We start from the raw sequence: 22,965 nt of genomic DNA on the forward strand, positions 1-22,965 counted from the left end.
TTCTATTATATATTCTTATAATAAAGTACACAAAAAGATGTCATTAAGAATATCATAAGATAAATTTTCAGTACTGTACTGTATTTCTCAAAAAAAATTTGTATAGAAGGGGACCTGTGTAGTTCAAACCTATGTTGTTCAAGGGTCAACTATACGCATAATATATGCAGACATACATATGTAAATGTGTGTTCTACACCCTTGGTCAGTCCCAACTGGTGGGAGACTGAGGTTGCCCCAGGGGAGAATTTTGCTTTGTATCCTTAACTTCTTGGCTTAGAGCACCCTGAGAACTATTCCACCTTCCCTAAAAGTTCTCTTTTACATTAATTCTTCTGTTGCCTGATTCTGTTTGCTTTCTCTCTTAGCAATTTCTCAGATTTAGTGATTTTTTTTTTTTGAGAGAGAGCCAGCACTTGTGCGAGCGGGGGAGACAGGCGGAGGAGAGAGATAATCTTAAGCAGACTCTATGCTGACACAGGGCTTGATCCCACAACCCTGGGATTATGAGCTGAAATCAAGAGTCGGACGCTGGGGGGTGGGAGGGAGGGGAAAGTGGGTGATGGGCATTGAGGAGGGCACCTGTTGGGTCTACGGCCATACCACCCTGAACACGCCCGATCTCGTCTGATCTCGGAAGCTAAGCAGGGTCGGGCCTGGTTAGTACTTGGATGGGAGGAGGGCACCTGTTGGGATGAGCACTGGGTGTTGTATGGAAATCAATTTGACAATAAATTTCATATTAAAAAAAAAAAAAGAGCTGGATGTTCAACCAACTGAGCCACCCGGGTACCCCGGATTTAGTGGTTTTTTGATGGCACTTGTTTTTTCCAGCACTACTTTTTTGAAAGTATTTTTTAAGTTACTTAGAATGAAGAAAATATGTGTTCTTATGAATCCAACATATTGAACCTATCTCATGGATTTATTATTATTTACACTTCTTTTATTTACAGGGGTTTTGGAGAACGACAATGAAGTTAACAGGTGACTTCAATCAGCCGTCTTGAAAACAAAGTCTCAAACACTTTAAACTCAAATCCCAAACCATTTTTATCCCCCTCCTTTTTTTATTTAAATGTTTACTTATTTTGAGAGTGAGTGAGTGAGAGAGTGAGAGAGACAGAGAGAGAGAGAGAGAGAGAGAGAGAGAGAGAGAGAGAGAGAGAGAAGAGTGAGGGCGAGCAGGGGAGGGGCAGAGAAAGTGAAGGCAAGGGAGAATCCCAAGCAGGCTCCATGATGTAAGTGTAGAGCCTGATTTGGGGCTCGATCCCACAAACTGTGAGATTGTGACTTGAGCTGAAATCGAGTTAGACACTAAACCAACTGAGCCATCCAGGTACCCCCTTCCTTTTTTTTTTTTTTTTTTTTCTTAAAGTAAGTTCTACATCCATGTGGGGCTTGAACTCATGATCCCAAGATCAAGAGTCACATGCTCCGCATGCTCTACCAACTGAACCCGCCAGATGCCCCATCCCAAACCATTTAATCTTATGAAAAAAGAAGTCCAAGCTGTAAATAACAGCAGAATAATTTCTTAAACCAAAAAGCCAGCCTTCTCTTATCTACCTTTCCTGTACCCTGCCCTCCTTCCTTACAAAGAATGGAATAAACAATGACTGCATTCCTCTGTGTGCCAGATGTTTTCTGGTCTATTATCTCATTCAGTCTCACTAAACAGTATTATCCCTATTTAACAGATGAAAAACCTAGGGCTGAAAAAATTTACATCATGTCAAGCCAGATCTAAACCCAAGAATACAACTCCAGACCCATGTTCTTCCAATATACCTGTCTGCATCCCTAAGGAGTAAAGGCGCCTTCTATCTCACCAGATATACCTCTCCACCCTCTTGCCCCTCAGTCACATTCTACTCCCTTTCCAATTCTTAGTGGAAAAAGCATCGAGGGCAAAATGAAATAGAACCACAAGAGACAATAGCAAGAAAGGAGCATTTGTAAATGGAGCATACTGTTAGTTTCATATGAGGAACCCCTAAAGAGGCACTTTTAAAATCTTGGCAAATTTATTAGTTCCTCCTCTTTCTGTAAGCTCATTATCAATTAGCATTATTTCCTGAGGATTATAAACAGTAAATGAAGACCTGGAAATCTACAAGTGACCTGAGTCATGGAACCATACAACTAAAGGAAGATCACTAAAACAGATCACACCCATTTTAAAATAAGTTCCAAATGTCATGCTTGTAAGTAATGAGAAAAGATAAGCCCCTCCTATGTTCTTGATCTACCCAGGGTGACACAGACAAAAGGGAAGCTTCAGTTACACACAGCTATGTCACATCCGAGTCCAGTCCCAGAAGACCTCTAATTTCTGTACTGTTTAATTCTCCAAAGCAAATGGCAAGTATCTGTGATCGTTTCAGTTTATGGTAGCTGCAAATATTTTTAGTCTGTACTATATATGAAAGCCATTGTGTTAAATAAAATGTTTCAAAAAAACACAGAATATTCCCTTAGTGAAAATAACCTCAGATATCTGTATATAGATGTGATGTTCCTACTAACCAAAACCCTGATGGCAAATAAAATCTACTAAATAGGATGCACCTCAACATCTCCCTTTTACCTGAACCTGCTGTGGCTGTTGAACCTGAATCTGCTGTTCTTGTTGAGTTTGTGGCTGAACACTGGTGGTGACTGGACAGGCAAGTTCAAGTAAAGACCCAGCCACTTCGGTGCTGTCTGTATAAATGCAGTTCCCACCCTGTTGGTACACCATGGTAGTGGTAGCTGTCTGCTGGAACTCCTGAAGGGCTTCTGGCCCCTTAGAGGCTAGTGAGTCCAGAAATTCCTTCATCCTGTGCTGCGGGACAGACCGCGCCTTTACTCGGATGTACTCTTCAAAGGAAATGGTGTTCTCCAGAGAATTATTCATATTGCAGAGTCCTTAGGGTTCCTAGAAATAAAAATAAAGGGTCAGAAGTCAAAATTATGCTATTGTTTTCGTATTTTGAAATGCACACAGCAATCAATCACTTTTGCATCAGAGTAGAATATTCAGGGCAGCTGTATACAGGAATCCAAAATACAGTAATTTATTATACCACCTTATTATTTTTTTTAAGTTACCCATGTTTAAAAATTGCTTCTATAAACATTTCTTAAACTATCACACTGAAAACAAAAAACAAAGGCATGCGTCACAGTACTGGATGAAACAGGCTGAAAACACACTCTCCACCCAGCACTAGGCCAATGCCATCTTCTCTGCAGAGCCAAGCACTGGACAATAAAAGTCACATGCAAAACTATTGTGATCATCACAGAGAGGACGACCAAGGAAGCCAGGAGCAGGGATTCCTAGTGACATGTTCAATTTCCACCGCCAACTATGTCCTATAGTAAAAACATGTATGCCACTTAGCCACAGCAAGACCTGAGAAAAAGGGGATATATACTTCATCTCCCACCAGAAACACCAAAAATCCCAGCTTGCCATGTACTGCTCACATTGTTTTGTAGCATAGCTTACTTGTCAGAAGCATGGATTTTGGAGCTAGCTTGCCTGGGTTCAAATCTCAGCTCAATCTCTCTTTAGCTTTGAAACACTAGACAAGTTAGTTAACCTTGGTTTTGTGTATAAAATGGGGATAAATAAAATAGTATTTACCTTACAGAGTTGACATGAAGATTAAATATAAAACTCTGAGAAAAGTACCTGACACAGACAGTACTATATAAGTGCTAACTAATATTAAAATTAGTGGGCAAAGTTGAATAGTGCTTTAAATAACTAGGTCACTCCTAAAACTCAGAAGTCAATTCTGCAAATTTTTCATCAGGGTATTTACCCTAAGGATTAATCTGCAGGGGTGGATAGTAATTCTCAACTACCTGGGGGACAACCATGCAATCTATCTACGGACTATTAGTTGCCTGCCACTGCTGATTTCATATTATTCCCTCCCCTCTGGATCAGAACCACCTCCAGAACAAAAGCAGCAGCAGGATATGAGTGTCACACAAACCAAGTGAACGTTTTTGCCAGAAAGGACTCTTATCAATCGCAAATGGAAAAGTTATTTGTTTCCCTGAACCATCAAAGAAAGGCTAGAAGACTAGAAAGGCATCAACACTAGAAATATCAGTCTTTCACTGCCCAGATGTTCTGCCTTATGTTACAGATATAAGGCATATGGGTAATCATCTTATCTCTTCCACCTGGCTCTAAACTCCTGGCACACAAGACTGTGTCCTGATCCTCTCAGATGGCTGACACATGGTAGGTGCTTCATATGTATATGTACGTTTATATGTATATGTTACATTTGCAATTCAATGTAGAACAAGAAGGATTATGGCTCTTTGTTCCTGTAACATCTATAACTTACGATTATAAATGTTAAGCTGTTCCTGTAACATCTGTAAGTTACAATTATAAATGTTAAGCCTTCTCCTGGTAAATGGTCAGTATACACCCTGGGAAAACGGCCTATATACCCAAGACAAGCGTGAGACCAGAGAAAACATATGATCCTTACTGCTATTAAGTTACTAACACTGGCAACATTTCTGTGGGACACTCTAAGTATATAGTATACAAGTTATATTTGGGTGCTTTCCCTACATCATTGACACAACAGTAAATCTTTTATAACGATGCATATAATACATTGCAAATATATTTCTCCATAAATAAAGAACAGCACATATACCTTATCCTGCCTAAAATCAAACCTTAACCCACTACTCTGAGGAGAGCCTCTACATCTCAGGACACCCCAAAGGCAATAGAGTGCAAAGAAAAGCAAGCACAGGCCAGCTGACTGCAAAGTTAAAATCTTTGTTGAAGACCTCTAATCTCCTGAAATACAACTCGTTTGTCCCTTTCCCACTTCTCTTCTTGACCACTTGCCTTGCTCAGTTCTCCCTTCTTTCTCTCTGCTGCAGGGGAGTTGAAAATTAGGAGGTCTGCTGTAAGACTTCAAAATTAAGCTCTCAACAATGGCCATGATACAAGTGAATAAGAACATCACCAAGGCCAAACACCCCATCCTTCTGTTACCTATTCAGAGCAGGCCATTCCACTGTAGGTGACCCACAATCACTCACCACACTGGCACAGAATGTGTCAAATCTCCCTTCTGATAAGAGCATCATGACTAGAATTTCCTTCTGAAGAAGGCATCTCTCATAGTATAGACCCAATAACATCACAAAATTCACATGTGACTCTAAATACCTCATCACATCTACCCTTCTGCTCAAAAAGGGACAAAGAAGAGCTATATGAATAGCAATTAACTGATTCTGTACCATGCTGGTACATATTTCAATTTTCTACCTCCATTACAGAAGAATGGCAGAGGTCAATTGAAATTTACACTTCCCTAAATTTATTTTCAACAATTACATTCCCATAAAATACTGACACCGAATTCTGAAGACTGTCTGCACTGGAATGATCGCTACTGTGTCAAAGCAATTTTTTAAAAAAATATGGGTAACCATGGGGCAAAACATTTTGTCTCAAATCTGGGAGAAAAGAAATACACACAATTAAGAACCAAAAAAACTGCAAAATAAGTTAATAGAATCAGAAAACCTTCACACAAATATTGCTTGGTAAAGGCAGTCCCTAGAAACTTCCTAGTGACTTATTTTCCTTCACTCTTTCAAGTTTCACTAATGAGGATGCTTAAGCTTTATCTGAAGTCTAATATTAAATATAAAGGAGGACTACACTAACTCTTTTCCTAGAAACAAATTTTCTTCAGTTTCCAGGGTAGAATTACAACTAGTTTTTTTATTTTTGTTTCTTTGGGGGGGGGGGCGGGCAGTAAAAGTAACACATCCATTTTCTAAGGAAAAAATATTCATCAAACAGTATAGAAAAAAAACCCAAAAACAAAACACCTAAGTATGCTTTGTTGATCTACCAATTTGAAACACTGACCTGTCCTTCAGGAAAGGTAAGTTTAGGGCTTTTAAATCACCCTCCTCTCACCAACCCCTGCCAATCTCATTGTTATTTTTGCCAATGTTCACTTTCATACCTTTAAACCTTTATTTATATGTAGACTTACTAATTTTAGAGTATCTCTAGACCTCCCACTAAGATTAAGAAATTAAAGTGCCATGTCCTCTATTTTTTAATTAAAGAAAATTTTTTTTATTTGAGAGAGCAAGCACGAGCGGGGGAGAGGGGCAAGGGAGAGAGACTCCAAAGCAGGCTTCATGCTCAGCCAGACCCGGGGCTTGATTCCATAACCCCGGGATCATAACCTGAGCCAAAATCAAGAGTCAAATGCTCAACGGACTGAGCCACCCAGGCGCCCCCATACCACATCCTCTATTTTCGACAAACATTTAGCAAAGTTGAATACAGCTTGTAATTAATCAATCTTTTAGAACACAGCATTTCATACCAAATTAAACTCAGGACATATTTGTTTAAAAAATCCAGGTTCCAAAGATGATAAAACCATTCTCCTCCAAACAAATCCCGTATTTCCAGAATACTACCTTAAAAAAAAGTCACTATAAGAAAATCTAATCCAGCTATAAATTTATTCCAGTAACGACAAGTAAGATAGATGAATAGATGAATAGTCAGCTCCCAGAATTGGAATAAAAGCTTGGAAATGTATCTTCTATAAAGCCTCAAAGTTCATTCTTTAAGCTTTCATTAAACACACACACACACACACACACACACACACACACAGAACACCAACAGCCTGAAGTAGGTAAAATTCTATAAAACTTAGAAACTGTTGATAAAAGCTCATTAACAGGTATTCATTCTATTCTGTATCCTTGTGAAAATATTTGAAATAATTTATGATAAAAACACCTTCTGTATTTTAAGCAGTTTAAACTACAAAGTATAACACACTCTGCAGCATTCCAAGCTTAGAGCCTGTCAGTGGAGCTTCAAGCAGAAGCAGCCATTGCTTCCCAATTCCCATTGCTTTTTTCTTTCACTAAGCCCCTAGAAGGTTCTTCACCAACTCTGTACAAATCCACATAATCACTTGAGAGCCACTGAAATCAGAGGTAGCTAAAAAATATTAACCAATAACGGATTCAATGGAGAACTTAAAAAAAATTTTTTTAAGATTTTATTTTCAGTAATCTCTACACCCAATGTGGGGCTTGAACTCAACAAACAACCCAGAGATCAAGAGTTGCATGATTTACTGACTTGAGCCATCCAGGAACACCCTGGAGAACTTAAAAATTTAATAGAAAAGGTCAATTTGGAAGAACATTCCAATCTGCCCATTCATACAGACTACAACACACATGGCTTCATTTCTTGTCCTTTTAACCTGCTCACTTGGCACTATCCACCAGACTGACACACCCCAATAATGAAAGTACACTTAGTCAGCATTTGACCAGACACAAAAGTGATGCTTACAAGGCGCGGTGGAGGGAAAGCTTCAGAAATATATTTAAATATTTTAGGTTAATCAGTGAGTTAAAAAAAAAAGAGAGAGAGAGAGAGAGAGAGAAATTAAACACATTTTCAATAGTGGTGATGGTTTCTTCTTTTTTTATGCTCCAAAAAAGTCTTCCCTACCATTAAAATCAGGTCATTATTCACCTACAATTTTTTAATTTCCAGTGTAATTTTTTAATAAAATGCTTTGATCCATTTAGAATTTATTTTGTATAGGTAAAAGTCTAACTATATTTTTTCCAAAAACAACTTGTCCTTCCTGTATCATTTATTGAATTATTGAAATTCCTTTGCCCACTGACTTGCTATGCCACTGTTATTATATGCCAAATTTCATATAAAGTCTCCTAAGGATTTAGTGTAATTCTACAGATCTTTAACATGGTAGCTTAAAAAAAAAAAAAAAAAAAAAAAAAAAAGATGTTAATACCTGGAAGATTCCTTGCCCCCTGAACATAATGTTTGCTTGTTTAAATTTAACAACACAGAAGCACATTATGTGTGAAAAAGGAACCAACACAATTTTATTTACATATACCAGTATTATTTACCCATATGAGAGAAAAAGAAACAAAAAAACTGCATCTAAATGCTAACAGTAGTTATGCCTTGGTGGTAGAATCAGAGGACTTAAATTTCTTCCTGTTGAATACTCTCCTGTATTTTCCACAATTTATATTAAACCAAAAGAAAATTAAAAAGTAATACTTTTACACAGTGATTTACCACAATAACAGTAACACAACAATTCTGGCTGATCATAGCGTGCTTTTCCCCTCAAAATCTGAAACTCTTAAAAAACAAAATCATCAAGCACCATAAGTTTGCATAATAATGAAAAATGTTAACTTCTTCAAGATGCTGCTCACAAGAAACACAAGGGTGAGCCTTGGTAATACAGAAATGGATAAACTTAATGAAACTCCTTTCAAAGAAGCAAGATTCTTAATTAGCTCCAAGTCAAAGGCTTGGTGGGAGCAGTAAATAAACAGAATAATTAAAATACTTCAGAAAAACACGAAGCTGGAGGGAGAGTTGAGTACTCCCAATTTCTGGGCATTAGAAAAGGGAAGAGAGGAAAACACTTGGGACCTCATTGGTGTAGGGGAGTCTGTAAACAAGCATTTGCTTCTGAATACTTTTAAGAATAGCTGCTTTGCAAAACAATATGCAAATCCCTTACCAACAGGCCTAGGAAATTTTCACTTGTTTGCACCCATTAATCACTAGTAGTTCCCCTACACCACCTTCTAGTAGGAGCTTAGTACAGTGCCTGACACAGATTTAGGCCCTCAATGTATCAAAGTGATCATTACTTTTATTATTTTATCACTAGAACACAAGAAGATATGATGAACAAAGGTTATTCCAAAGCAACAATCTATTACATTTTCATAGGTCTCTTCGCGAATTTTTTTCAATTTATGTTCTAAGGGAAGGCCTAAGTACTCACCAGAATCATCCTTTCTTGGGTCTCCTCAAATTTCTGATACCTCTTCCCAGCTCCCCATGCAGCTCCACAAAGTGGGTCTTGAATATGAGATGGACTAAGAGAAGAAACTCTGAGCTGCCTCAGAGCCCTGCCTCTTCCTGTTTACCCAGTCAGGTTCTCGGGCCCCTCTTAAGGTTCGTTCGCATCTACTCTAGCAATAGCTCCTCATAGCTTTTTAAATCTGGTTTGAAGAACACATTCACATTAAAAAAGAAATCAATTTCTACTTTAAGGAATTACAGTCACATTTGTTCTAATTAACATAAAGAGTCATTTCAAAGAAGCAATTGGGAGATACACCTCTATTCTTAAAGATACTAACCCAATACAGGGTTTGTGATAGCTATTACCTCATTGGGCCATTCACCTGTTCCATACTTTTACCAGAGGAGACCCTGATTTAGGGGCATTTTTGCCATGGTTCTATTTTTGGACAACACACTTTCAACCAGAAACATAAATTTACATTCCCACCAAAGATCAATGGGCTGTAAACTGGCACAACCATTTGCATTAACTAATAAAGCTGACAATATCCTTTCCACATAACTCAGCAATCTACCCCTAGGTATATGATACACACATATACAAAGGTACTTATACAAGAATGTTCATTGTTTATAACAGCTGCAAACTGGAAGGAATCTAGAGGTCTATCAATAGTAGAATCGATAGATAAATAAATTATGGTATAGTCACACAGCTGAATACTATAAAGAAACAGGAATAAATGAACTACAGCTGCACACAACATGGATAAATTTCACAATGCTAAAAGAAGGAAACCATAAAATACAGCATGATTCCACTTACAAAAATTCAAAAGCAAATAAAACTACATTGAGGGCTATGAAGGTGGTAAATAAAAAGAAAAATAAAGAATGTGATTATCACAGAAGTCAGAATTGTAATTATCTCTAGTGGTTGAGAAGCTATGACCAGGAAGGGACCCATGAAGGGTGCAGGGGGCTGGCACTGTTCTATTTCTTGAAGAGGTGATAGTTACACAGTGGTTCACCTTATAACTTTTCATTAAATTTTATACAGATCATCTGAATTTACTGATAGATATTTCAAAAAGCAAAAAAAGCTTTCTGATACAGCCCACAAGCTCTACCTACAATTTTGCTCTAGCCTCAAGTGTGACATCAAAGGTTCATTCTTTTCCCCTTTTCAGCAAAGCAAGAAGTTAATCTATCATTTCTTCATGCAGCCACAACCAGAAATCACAATCCAGTGTGACAAATGAAGCATTTAAGCAAAGCCTGGAGAAGACTTAAAACATCTGTAACAAAATCAGGGCAACTAAGTACAAAGTAACACAAAAAAACAGGTGTTTGTGTAACATCTCATTCTAAGGTTGAGAAATAAAAGACCTCTGCCAATAAAGGGTCGCCATTTAAAAAGTAGACAAGCAAGCATGGCACACGGAGGACAAAACACAATTGATTAAATTAAAACCATGCAAGCTTGAGGGAAGAGATCCTTGATTCTGAAGCTGTCATGATAGACGACACCTAGAGCCCCTGACATTTGGTTACCTTTTTGGAGCAATTCAAATCCACAAAAAACATGAACCATTATTTGATCTTTTCTGTGAAATGGCAACATAAAATTGGAAAGGGGAGGTGGAAAGGCAAAAGGTTCCTGAGAGGTACACAAACTATTCATCACAGAAGGCTGGAAGTAGGACATCTCCTAATAGGCAAATTGAAGTTAATGAGCTTACAAAAAAATATTATCTACAAATACCAACTTAAAAGACACATCTCAAATTTAATAGTTAAAAACAAACATGTTCCGGAACAAGCAGGCCTAAAAGGTATAGTTAAATTTTAAGTGCATCTTAAACTTCACTGCTTTTATTTCAATCAATTAAGTTCCTTAGAAAAGCTGGTGTGTCCTCATGCTAAAACCTGAAAGTTGCGCTGGCTTACACTTCAAGAGAGTAAACTGTTCAAGGAGTAAACTGTTACTGGATTCAAAGATGCAGTTCTCCCCCATCTTCAATTTTCCAGCACTTAGCAGTTTCTGTCAGACAGCACCCAGAATGATTGGCAGGACTTGTAATGTTTCAATATTACTAGGAAAAAGACTGCACACATATTTTCAGCATATGAATGATTTTAACTCACCAGTCACCATGTTGCATGTATTTCTGCTGCTTGTCCTGAGTTCTTAAGACTTGTAACATTCTGAAGAAGATAGAACAAAGAAGTTCTTTCCATCCTCAGCCTCTTTTTAAATTTTAACTTTGTTCTTAAAATACAGTATATTAAAAAGAACTACCCCCATCATTATCAGATTTCCTAATTTTACTTGCCCTTAGCTCCGTTTTCCTTAAACTTCATTAGGCAAGACTGTAAAACTGATGTCTTGTTTTAGAAAAAAGAAGTGCATTTTTCTCTAGAACAAACCTAGAACTCCCCTAGCACTGGAACTAAAACAAAACAAAAAGCTGAAAAGGATCGAAATTCTACATCAAAAGTGACTTTTGTAGTAATACATGAACAGATTTTAGAAATTTCTGTTGGGGAACTGTGTAATAACAAAAGAAGGCAAAGCAGATTCTCAGGTCGTTCCAATTTTGTCCTGGGCAACTTTTTGGCTGCGCGAATGCGGGGCCCTCCCTTAGTCTAACAGAGTACAAGTAAGCCCCTCCCACCTACACAGAAGAAAAGGTTGCATTTAAGGATTTAAAGTGGCATTTAGAGCTCGGGTAGTTTCACGTCCACAGAAGAGGATCCCCTTCCGGAGCGCACAGAGGTGACGTGTAGGAATTGCGCTTATGGAAGAATTACTTTCCAATGACAAGAAAGCAAGTACCGCCGAAAGGCCTTAAAGGATTAACCTTCCCTCTCCAGCACAAAGCACCAGAACAAGGTGAGGAAACTCGAAGGGGCTCGCTGCCCTCACAAACCTACAGGGCTCTGTTTCAGAAACAGGGCAGCACCTTTCCCGCACATTGGCCTCAAGTCACTGCATTCTTCCAGAAGAACGAGCAATCTCGCCCGCCTCTTAGAGGAGCGGAACCGCAAGACTGCAAAGCCGGTTGGTTTCTCCCCAGGCCTAGGCCATGGCGGTCCGGGGACGTCACCAGAGCAGGAAGGGCCCAACCCACAACCTTCCTCACACTGCGAGCCGCCCGCCAGCTCGCCGCCGCTCCACACAGCAGAGGTGTCCCGCGCGTCCTCGCGGCGGCGGCGCAGCCGCCACCCAACAGCGGGGCGCGCGTCCCGAAGCCGGGGGTCGCGGGCGGGCGCGCGCCACAGAAAGCCGCTCTTGCCTAAGGGCCGCAGCTCCAGGAGCCGAGATATCCGGACCGGGAACGCGCACGTCGGCGGCCACGCGCACCGGGAGGGCCGCACAGCGCGCGCGCGCCCGTGTATAAACAGGGCCGAGCGCGCCCGAGCACCAGTGCGCGTTCGCGCGCCGCGCCCACCCGAGTCCCCGACCTGCCTCTCTTACACCCCACAAGGGGCGGGGGCGCGCGAGCCCAGGGACATTCTCCACTCCGGAGCCGCCCCGAGGTCTCTTGGGCCCAGAGGCAGCGGCCCGCCCGCCCCCGCCCGCCGTTGTGTGGGGTGGGCCCGCTGTCTCAGGCCCGCAGGTTCGCCGCATCCCTGCCCCCACTGCAGCCCTCACCCGGCGACGTCGTCGTCGCCGCCGCCGCCGCCGCCGCTCTACCCGCCGGCCCCACCGCACCACTGGGGGCCCCGGTTCCGCCGTCGCCGCTCCAAGATCGACAGGATTTTCCCCTCACAGCTCCCTGGGCGCCATCTTACATTCAACCCTCACAGCCAATGGGTGCCGAATGCCCCTCTCGCGATAACCGAAGCGTCGGATCCCGCGAGAGTTGAGGCTGCCTCCTGGCCAAACTTAAAGGGAACGCTTCTGCCGAAGCTAGAGGCCTGGCCTCGGGCCCCAGAAACCGCAAGAAGAGCCTGGAGTGTAGGGCGGAGCGCCCCGCCCTCGGACGCCCCTCCGTGCTGGGCGGAGCCAGGGCCGGAGATTGGCCTGGAGTTGGAGCCTGGGCTGGTTGGGGCTAGAAGCTTGCTCTCTGGACCAACCTTCAGCAGCCATCCCAGGCCTCCTTCAGTTGCGCAGCCCCACGTGGGGCGGGGCCCGGTCTCTTGCTTAAGGTAGCGCCCATAGCCCCAGATCTAGGCCCTGCGCCCCCATACCGTAATGCTACCTGGTAAGGCCTTAGTCACTCTCCAGCAGGAGTCCTTAACATTTGGGAACCCCCTCTTCAATCTGCTGTCATCCTAATCCAGCCTTCCGCAACCCAGTCCACCTTAAAGCAGGCCTTGGGTAGGCTTGTGTTTGTATACAGGGAAAATGTGGAGGGTGTTAAAGCTGCAGGCACACGTGGGCCTCACTTGTAGCCCACACTGCCCCAGAGGGCAACCATTCTCCTGTAGAGTTCCTTTAAAGGGCCTCAGGGCCCTTGCACTTGTTTCTCCTGCCCTGGCAAACATCTTGGTCCTTAGGGGTTCCCTAAGGAGTCACTTCTTGAGAGTAGTCTGAGGCACAGACTTGGGTCAGGAATTTCCTCCAGCCTTGCAGTCCCCAGGGAGATCTCTCTTGCAGTGCCTAGCCACCCTCTGTCTCCCCAACTAGGTGGTCATCTTAGAAGGCAAACCACAGAAGTCTTCCTCGTCTCATTGTGCCTGGCACATAGTAGGTACTCGATAATTATTTGCTGAATGACTGGATGGAGAACCAAGTCTGTTTTCATCTGCCTAGGCACACAGGCAGACACAAACCTTCCAGATCCCTCTAGCACAAGGTTCCTAACAGTGGAACAACACCCAGATCCTGCCAGTGCCTCAGACCAGATGCAGAGGATTTCAAATCAGGCAGGCCCAGGCGCCTGCTCTTGAGCGCCAGAAATGCAACAGTGGTTTCAGAGCTGTCCGTATTGCTCAGTGTGCATTGCACCTCCTCCCTACCCCCAGCAAATCTCTAAGGTCCTTAGAGATTGGAAGTGCAGACAGATAACACACAGACTCCAGGGAATTTAGCTGTTCTTTATTGACATGGAGTCTGGGTACCCCTAGCTTCCAGAAGGATGAGGTAGGTCCATGAGGCTTCCTTACAGCTCACACCTTTCCTGGGTCCTCCTTCAGTGTGACAGTCCGGTTGAAGACAAGCTGGATGGCAGAGGGGGAAGAATGACAACCGAGCCAGAACCAGACTAGAAGGCCCAGACCTCACTGGACCCTACCCTCACCTCGTCCCTGAGGAGCTGAGGGTCAGAACACTCAGGTTCTCAATAACTTTATGATTGTGAGTAGGGGACTGATGGCTCTGGGCCTCCATTTTATAAGGATTATAACCACCACTATGGCTGACCCCTACACCTTGAGGAGTAAGAAAGCCAGAGTCCATACAAAATTTTGTGCATGGACCTCTGAACCCATTTCCTCATCAGTAAAACATGAACCCCAACTCAGTTAACTAAGGGAATGTTGGCAAAGTAAATGCCACAGTAAATGGCTGCCACAAGTGCATTGTTGTAGAAAGGGCAAGCAGGTAAAAAGCACCTGTCCCTGGCAGCTGTCTGGATCCACGGAGAAGTAGCCAAGCCGCTCAAACTGGAACTTGTCAAAGGGCTTTGCCAGGGCCACAGAGTAGTCCACTAACGCTGCCTCCACCACTTGTAGCGATGCCTGTGGGCAGGGAACTCAGGTGGCCATCCAGCCAGGGAGACCCACCACCCTCACCTTACACCCCAGGAGCCTACCGGGTTCAGGTCACTTAAGAATCCACCAGGCACTTCAGCAGGATCTTCAGGGTTCTTGTGCTGAAATCTGCAGCCAGAATGAAGGTCAGACTCCAGCTGGGTAGCCACAGCAGGCAATGCCCATCTTGTATCTGCCCGCACCCCAGCTCTGTTCACTCACAGTCGCTCATAGAGGCGAATTTCACATGTCAGAGGCTGTGACACCCAGTGAATAAAGGCCTTGGGCTTTTCTCCAGCATCTGCCCGTCTACAGGTTACCTCCAGGCTCTCTACACAGCCACTGGGACCCTGGAAGTCAAGGGGCCTGCAATTAGACCTGGGAACCACTAAAAGGACTGGAAGCTGCACGTACCCAGATCCTCCCTGCAGCAAGCACTGAGGTAGGAAGACTGCAGCCAGCTCTCACCTTGACAACATGCTGCAGCTCGATGACGTAGCCTGTATGCCTCAGGCCCACAGGTTGGCCCCACGCCAGGCGCTTATAGCCTGGTTCTGGCTCCTAGAGGTAGGAAGTGATGCAGACACAAGAGACTGAATGGGTCAAATAGGTACAAGAGGCTTCTCCCCCATCTCTATGTCTGGCAGGGACTGACTCATCTGAAGTAAGAAGTAGGTGGGCTGACAGAAGAGGATAAAGGGACCTCAGGACGGGGCTTAGCAGCAAACAGTACCCTCCACACCCACTTACCTCCTTGAAGTCAGTCCTTTCAATGAAGACTATGGGTCCAAAGGGAACCTGATGGAAGCCCTTGGTCTCATCAGCCGGGAAGTTGGGCACCTGGATGTCTAAGGACTATAGCAGGAGATAGGTGTCTGAGTCACACTAGGCACTGAGACCCCCCCATGCCCAGACCCAGGTGCGCCACCCCCAATACACATACACGCACACACGCACGCACGCACGCATGCACACATTGAGGCATACCTACCTTGGCAGCAGGAAAGTTGGTAATGATGACCTGTAATGGTTCCAGCACAGCCATGGCCCGTGGGGCTGTGTCATTCAACACATCACGCACGCAGGCTTCTAGCAGATGGGGTTCCATTGTGGTCTGTGCCACTGTCACCCCCACCTAGCAGGAAAGATCAGCATCAGTCAGCAACACCGCAAATGCTGTCCTCAATCCCTACCTGCCCACCAAACCCACTGGGCTATACCCGAGCACAAAAGTTGTTGATGGCCTCAGGCGGGAAGCCCCGCCGACGTAAAGCTGTGAGTGTGAAGAGCCGTGGGTCGTCCCAATCCCTGTGGGCAAGGAGGTGGTGAAAAGCCCTTTGGCAGTACATGCCACTAGTACCGCCAACGTATAATGAGGCAAACGATTACACCTACCGCACAGCACCAGCTGCCACAAGCTGGAGAATCTTCCTCTTAGACACAATAGCATAGTGAAGGTTGAGACGGCCATACTCCCACTGAACAGGGCAATACACATCCAATGCATTGCACAGCCAGAAGTAGGAAGAGCGTCTGGGGTGGGAAGGTAGAGTCAGGTCTGGCCACCTCAGACCAGACAGAGACCACAGGAAGGGCTACTAGAATCCCACTGGCCCTACCCACCCATGGGCCCAGCTCCCTCACCGGGCCTGGAATTCCTTGGTGCAGAGTGAGTGGGTGATGTGCTCGATGGAGTCACAGAGGCAGTGTGTGTAGTCATAGGTGGGATAGATGCACCTGCAGGGCATAGGCAATGGGCCCCACCATCCAACCCCACTCTGCCCTACCCATGGCCCACCACCCCACTCTACAACTCCACAGCCCCACCCCATGCTCACACCCACCAGGTATCCCCCGTGCGATGGTGTGGTGTGTACTTGACTCGATAGGCCACAGGGTCCATCTTGCCATCCTCCATCACCAGCTTCATCCGCAGTGTGGCCTCACCCTCTGCAAACTTGCCCTTGCGCATTGCCTGACAGGAGCAAGGCCTCAGGCTGCCTCTCAGCACAGAGGCATCTCTTTCTCAGCATCCTGACCCACAAAGATCCAGCTGCTTCCCCCACCCCCCAAATCCCACCTCAAAGAGCAGCAGTGACTCCTCTATAGGACGGTCCCTCCAGGGTGAGGGCAGGGAGTTGTGGCCTTTGAGCTCCTCTCCTCTCTGGTGGCACACATACGCCTGGCCCCTATGGGGAAAAGGTGTGAGCACCCAAGATAGCTATGTCCTGGGCAGCCTGCCTGGCTCTACATCATGGACCTGGCCTCACCTATGGATGAGCTCCACAGCCCAGGCATACAGCTGGTCAAAATAGTCAGAGGCATATGTCACCTTGTAAGGTGTATAACCTGGGGCAGAAAAAGACACAATGTGAACATCCAACCAGGGATACCCAATGGCAAGCCATAGCCCAAGAAAGACCACCAGGTCTTTCTTCCCAGGCCTTGCCCAGCCCATACCCAGCCAGGCCACCATGTCGCAGATGGCAGTGAAGAACTTTGCTTCCTCCTTCTCAGGATTGGTGTCATCAAAGCGCAGAAAACAGATCCCATTGTTGGCCTAGGAGAGTCACAGAATATGTGAATTCTCACATCATCAGCTCCCAAAATCCAACTCGTTGAACTGAGCTCTCCCAGGTCAGAATTGAAATGCCTTCAGGAGTTTCATTCATCCTCTGTATCGAAATACCTTAAACAAGGAATCTTACATCAACACCAAACAGCCTCTTTCTTAGCCTGAGGGGTTGCACTGGGCATTTCCCCAAAGCTGAACTCACTGTCTCACCCAGAACTTTTTCCCAATAAGCCCAATGGATTCCTAGGTACCTATCACATATGTGATTCTCCTCCATGGCCTTTGTCTGCTCTGGGAACATTATAGGAGCAGAAGGAAAGGCAAGGACACTTTTCTGGTATCCAATCAAGGGAGCAGCAGGTGGTCACCCTGATTGCCAGATTCCCACACACTCACCTTGGCATAGCCAAAGTTGAAATTGATGGCTTTGGCATGTCCTATGTGCAGGATTCCATTAGGTTCTGGTGGGAACCGGGTACGTACCTGAGATAAAGAAAATGGGAACAGAGAAATTAAACCAGAACTCAAGACTACTATAAAGCAACAGATGCCCCTTGCCAGGGAGGCTCTGGTGATAGGTTGGATGGGGCAGCATGAAAGCAGCCCAGGCCCTCTGGCAAGTGTTGATGGCACTAACTTTCCTGCAGTACTTCCACACACCTGTCCTCCAGTGATCTCCAGGTGCTGCTTCAGTAGATCCATCGTATGTGGAGTGGTCACATAGCCTGGGGTTTTGTAGTTCTCACCTGCCAGGGCCAGAATAAGCCTGAGGACTGGGCTGCAGCCCAATGCTCCATACTCTGGATGTAAGAGTTGCTCACCCTCCCCAGGGTTTTGATTTGCCTGCTCACCAGGCTTGTGGAACTTAAGTGCCTCCCCTCGGAGCTGCTCCATCAGAGACAGGGTCTGACCAGCAGCCTCACCTGTGAAGAATAGAACAAGGAAAACTTAATCCTCTGATCCTCTAAACACAGCTAACTATCCCATTCAGCTCAGGGAGTTGCCTCTCAGTGCTACCTACATCCTGCAACCAGAATAGAACCAAGCGGGCCCCTCTTTCCCTAACCACAGAGATAAGAGATACAGAGCCAGACTTCTCAGTTCTCCTCATACTAGTCTCTGGGTAATGGGAACAAAGGAAACACCAGGAATTCCAGTCTGGCAGCAGAAGGCAGGGTGATGAGTATGCTAATGGCCTGAGGAGACTGGGCTGTAAGGACCCATCAGGTGAAAGCCCAGAAGTCCAGGGAGCTGAATCAGACAGGAACCTCAAGCCTCTCACCATTCTCTACCACATCCTTTGCTGTCCTCCGGTCTTTTTCTTCTGGCCGAGCTTTTGACACCTGAAAGAAGCCCAGAAATTGGGTCAGGGTCTCTCCTGGTCTTGGGATCACTGGAGTCACATACTCCCTTCCCCAGCCTAAAGTCTCAGCCCACCCCACCTCATCCCCAGGGACCCAGGACCATACTCAGCCCCACCTTGGGCTTCTTCTCTAGATCATTCTCCGTCTTGGGCCCCAGAAGGTGAAGGACCTGAGCAAAAACCAGAGTCAGGGCTGAAACAGGAGTGTTCTCTTTCAAGAAGCACCTGATGGAACCTGCCCACCCACCTAAGGGCTTCCTGGCCTGCCTACAAGCACTGCCTTGAAAAACCTACCTAGCCCATCCCACTTCTGCTCCTCACATGGTTTTGCTGGCCTCAAATGCTCCGTCCCCCCTGAGAGTCCAAAAACTGGTAGCAAAACAGGTAACAAAAACTGCCATTTACAGAGAGTAACTGTGGGCTCAGCATCAAGATAACAATCTACCTCAGCCATCAGCCTCTTGTGATTCTATGCCATCATCCTGAGATGAAGGCACCCCTATTACAATATAAGGCAATTTATCACCCCTATTTACAATATAAGGCAACTTAAGTCCAGAGAAAAGAAACTCACCCCAAATTAGGCACAATCCAGAGGCCCAAGACTCTCACTGCCCACCAAGGTGCTGCCCCTCCACACCAGGCTCTACTATCCACCATCAGAATATGGACAGTGTCTCTTCCCCTCCCACTCCCAATTACCCCTCAGTGGACTTTAGGCACTGTCCATGGCAGGGTCTTTGCCTGCTGCAGCTCAAGGAGTTGCCCACCTGCATGTCTACTTCGTGCTTGATCATTTTGCCATCTGCCCACTTGAGCACAGCTCGAGCCTCTCCTAGAAACATGGGCACAAAGAGCTGCAGAAAGGCCAAGAAGGACACTTCCCACCCTCCTTCCTTGAAAAGGTCCTGGTTGACCTCAAGAACCAGAGCCTGGGACCAGCCAGACCACTGTTTTTTGTTTTGTTTTTAATGTTTGTTTATTTGAGAGGGGAGAGGGGCAGAGAGAGAGGAGAGAGAGAATCCCAAGCAGGCTCTGTGCTCACAAACTGTGACATCATGACCAGAGCCGGAATCAAGAGTCAGACACTCAACTGACTAAGCCACCCAGGCACACCACCACCCCCCAACCAGACCACTTTTAAGATGCTCTATTCCTCCCTCTTCTCTCTCACTTACACCCAGAAAAGAAGGCATGACCAGAGAGAACAATATAGTCCCCTGACACAGGCCCTACTCACCCATCAGCAGTCCCATGTTGAAACGATAACGTTCCTCCAAGAGTTGGGGCCGGTGGCGATTTATGGCGGCCTCCACCTGCAAGAAAGCCAAACCAATGTGGTTCAGAAAAGCGTTCTTCAGAAATGCACTAGGCACCCACAGTCTCACCCTGGGTCTGCCTGGGTGAAGAAGATGAGCCACTCCTTTCCAGGATCAGCACTAAGGAGGTACCCAATGCCTAAGGAAAGACTCACAGCCTCCTCAATCTGCTCTGGGGTCACCATGACACCCACACCGCATTCCTGCTCAAAGTCCTGGGTGTTGATGGGGTCCAGGGGATGACTTCGCACATACTCAAGGGCAGCTGAGAAAGAAGAATCAGTGAGTGACATCACAGCTCCAAGAAGTAGGTAGACAAGGCCTTACCTACCCCAATGAAACCCCAATCACAATTTTGCCTCCTCAGAGGTTAAGCCTTGCACCACCACCCTAGAGAAGCCCTGAGACCACAGTTAAGAGGCTTTCCCTCAGACCTACACTATTCCCCAGTCAGTCTCACCAGGGGTGGCCCTCTCCATCCTTCAGTGCCAGGGCCTGGGTTTAGAGAGGAGTGCAGTATGAAGCATCTAGAGAATGCTGGGGCACTTGACAGAAAGGGCAGACAGCGGTCTTGGCTAAAGGGAGGAGTTGGAGGTGGAAGTGGGAGGACAGGCAGGGGTCTCACCGCTCAGCTGGAGCTCGGTGTGGATCTTCTTATTGGCTACATAGCTCACAAGAAACGAGAGACGCCGGGGATCCCTGAGTCGGGATGCCAAGCCATAGAGCAGGGTCCCGGTGGCTTTGTCGATGGTGGAGCCCAGAGTCTGCTGCGCCTGGGAGTCCGAGGAGATTCAGGAGAGAAGCCCCACGCCCAGTAAGAAAAGCCTGAGTTAGACAAGTTTGGTAGGTCAGGATCGGGATCGGGACCCAGCCCAGCTTTGGGGCACAGTCGGCAGCCCGGGCCAAGGACAGAGGGACTCGCACCTGGGTCGCCGCCTCGCGCAGCTGCGCGCTCAGAGCCGTGTTCTTGAGCGTCTCCCGGGCCTTGTGCTCGCTCAGGCCAAGGCCGGTGAAGAGCGACAGGGAGTCCAGGGCCGCCATCGCTGGCACACCGGAAACCGAAAGAAAACTTTGGGGCCAATCTGCACGTTGGCATTAGCCCACTGACCAATAAGAGAGCGAAGCCGCCAGGGAAAGCCAATGGTAGCCTTCCTGAAGGGAGGGGGCGGGCTCGCCAGGGTCTTCAGCGCCCTTTAAAAGGCAGAGCCGGCCCAAACCCGCCTTTCCGGGCGCTTCACTTCCGTCTTTGCGCTCGCGGTCTCTTGCGGAGGTTAAGGGGTAGAGGGCGATAGGACTTTAAGGGAGATTTGCCGCCGACCTGGAGGGAAGGTGCTCAGCACAGAAGCAGGAGGTAGAAGCAGGCATGGCCCTTTGCTTTTCCATTTTTTTCCTTCAGCCCTGGGAACCTTGGGACCATCCTAGTTCCGTTGTTGGGAGCAACTGCGAGTCCCTATCACATTTCTGACTTAACAGCTTTGGAGTTGTCATGGAAACAGTTGAGCTAAATGAAGCCCGGGAAATCCAGTCAAGATGAAGCGCGGGCTCTGTAAGTCTGGCACTTTTCAGGCGCCCACCTAGACACACCTGGTCAGGAGAGAGAGGGGTTTGGGCCAGGAAGCACCTCGTAGATGTTCTGTAATGATTTGGTTTTAAAATCTTCTGTCACAATTACCCTCCCCTTATCAAAGCATGCAAATGTCACGAAAACCACCAGCAAGTTAGACCTTGAAAACCATCTGCAAGTGTTTGACAAGGCTTTTACTGAAGTTGGGATAGGGTGGGGCAGATGAAATACTGTCTTGAGGATACCTATTGTGCTTGGGAGGGTCTCGCCACCGTCTCTCACTGGACTTCTAGGACCTGCTGAGAATGGGGCTAAAACAGAACAGTCTGTTTTCTTTGTGGAACTGGAGCTGCTAGCATGGTGAAGAGATCCCCAAATTTGGGATTGGAACTCAGGCTCTTTGAGGCTTTGGTGTCACTAATACTCGTGTACCTTCAAGAACTGGGCAGGATCCTGACTGCAGTCTATCCATATTCTGTGTCCTGCTTTGTGGCTATATCCCACTAATGACCAAGTTTCATTTCTGGGCCTACATCTGGGTCCCACATGATGACCACATCCAGGTTCTTCCCAGTGCCACACACTCTATCAATATCTAAGTCTCGTCCTGTGTCTTGGCTCCCCATGACACCAGCTTGATGTTCAGCCCAGGCAAGGCCAACTAGGTGTAGGGGATTGAGCAGGGGATGCAGTACAGTGGTGCCATAGACAGGCACCAAGAAGGGGAGCCTCAGCCACACCAGCCCTATGCTGAGTCTACAGCTACAGGTGCCTAGCCCACTACAAAGGTGCCTATGCTGAAGAGTGCCTGCCACATCCACTGTCCCCTCTGTACTTGATGCCACCAAAGGATTTATTACAGCACCATCACCACCATCACTGAGTCCTGCAGGTCTGGTGATGGCCCCCTCAATGGAGTCAGGGACTAACCCCTTTTCTGGTTCTCTCATGGTGCGTACCCTGTGGACCTTGTGGCTCCATGTCACAGGATGAAGTGGTAGCCCCACCAGTGCTACCGAGAATGCCACCAGAGGCAGTGGCAGGCTAGCCAGTCCTCTGGAGCCCTAGGACTTAGGACAGAATCATGAAATTTTATGGCCCAGCCCAGGGGCTGGCTAGTTTGCATGAGCCCTTGGCACCACTTCAAAGAAAATCAAGAAAAAGATGATCACAAGGAGAAAAGCCAGGCAACAGTCTGCAAGGCCCAGCTGTGGCATGGGAAGAAGCAGGGTCCCGGGGCATAAACTGACAGCACACAGGCAGTAGAGCCACAGTGCAGATGCCACAGAAAGGTTATATGGCAGACACAACAGCAGCAGGTCAGGGATGGACGGAGCCCCTTGATCAGTGCATCCGGTACAGGCAGACCCCCAGTGGCTAGACACTTGGAGCTGCACACAGTAAAGACCCAGCACAATCCTGTTGTACCCCATACCTAGCAGGCCCTCCCACAGTATGCCAGCCAATGGCAGTCATCTTGCAATTCCACCATTTCGCAGGTTCTCACACCCAGCTCTCCAGGCTCCCAACCCC

General features: G+C 46.3%; 2 protein-coding genes and 1 pseudogene across 7 annotated transcripts in view; 1 reads left to right on the forward strand and 2 right to left on the reverse strand.

Moving 5' to 3' along the window:
* The window catches only part of QRICH1 (glutamine rich 1), a 52,314-nt gene extending 39,590 nt beyond the window's left edge, over positions 1-12,724 (reverse strand). The window contains exons 1-4 of one of the 6 annotated variants that reach the window (XM_047094598.1): positions 12,570-12,724; positions 11,060-11,119; positions 8,886-9,105; positions 2,591-2,920 (exon numbers count right to left, since the gene is read on the reverse strand). In XM_047094598.1, the coding sequence (XP_046950554.1) occupies positions 2,591-2,899 (309 nt within the window). In that variant the 5' untranslated portion in view covers positions 2,900-2,920; positions 8,886-9,105; positions 11,060-11,119; positions 12,570-12,724. Of the gene's footprint in view, positions 1-2,590; positions 2,921-8,885; positions 9,106-11,059; positions 11,120-11,844; positions 12,151-12,569 lie in introns of those variants that run through there. The other 5 variants (XM_047094597.1, XM_047094599.1, XM_047094601.1 and 2 more) reach the window with 5 other exon arrangements.
* Positions 590-717, forward strand: LOC124525179 (uncharacterized; annotated as a pseudogene).
* Positions 12,725-13,937: 1,213 nt separating the features above from the next.
* On the reverse strand, positions 13,938-20,939 carry QARS1 (glutaminyl-tRNA synthetase 1). The gene is made up of 24 exons (XM_047096361.1): positions 20,793-20,939; positions 20,494-20,641; positions 20,024-20,133; positions 19,790-19,865; positions 19,320-19,384; positions 18,666-18,719; positions 18,469-18,529; positions 18,038-18,109; positions 17,847-17,932; positions 17,583-17,669; positions 17,072-17,171; positions 16,882-16,960; positions 16,692-16,800; positions 16,456-16,586; positions 16,256-16,348; positions 16,007-16,144; positions 15,832-15,919; positions 15,603-15,746; positions 15,362-15,466; positions 15,080-15,172; positions 14,834-14,961; positions 14,674-14,740; positions 14,474-14,599; positions 13,938-14,080 (listed from the first exon to the last, which is right to left on the reverse strand). The coding sequence occupies exons 1-24, from the start codon at positions 20,907-20,909 to the stop codon at positions 14,030-14,032; spliced, it is 2,328 nt and encodes a 775-aa protein (XP_046952317.1). The 5' UTR covers positions 20,910-20,939; the 3' UTR covers positions 13,938-14,029.
* Positions 20,940-22,965: the final 2,026 nt, after the last annotated feature.

The sequence above is a fragment of the Lynx rufus genome, unplaced genomic scaffold (genome assembly GCF_022079265.1).
Source record: "Lynx rufus isolate CCGP_SWC_20201006 ecotype Redwood Valley unplaced genomic scaffold, mLynRuf1.p SCAF_4, whole genome shotgun sequence".
Lineage (NCBI taxonomy): Eukaryota > Metazoa > Chordata > Mammalia > Carnivora > Felidae > Lynx > Lynx rufus.

Coding starts and splice junctions, on each gene's coding strand:
- QARS1 (XM_047096361.1), bottom strand. CDS start 20,909: ATGGCGGCCCTGGACTCCCTGTCGCTCTTCACCGGCCTTGGCCTGAGC. Junction 16,587..16,691: donor AGTCACTGCTGCTCTTTGAG/GTGGGATTTGGG, acceptor TGCTCCTGTCAG/GCAATGCGCAAGGGCAAGTT. Junction 15,173..15,361: donor AAAGGACTGACTTCAAGGAG/GTAAGTGGGTGT, acceptor TCCTACCTCTAG/GAGCCAGAACCAGGCTATAA.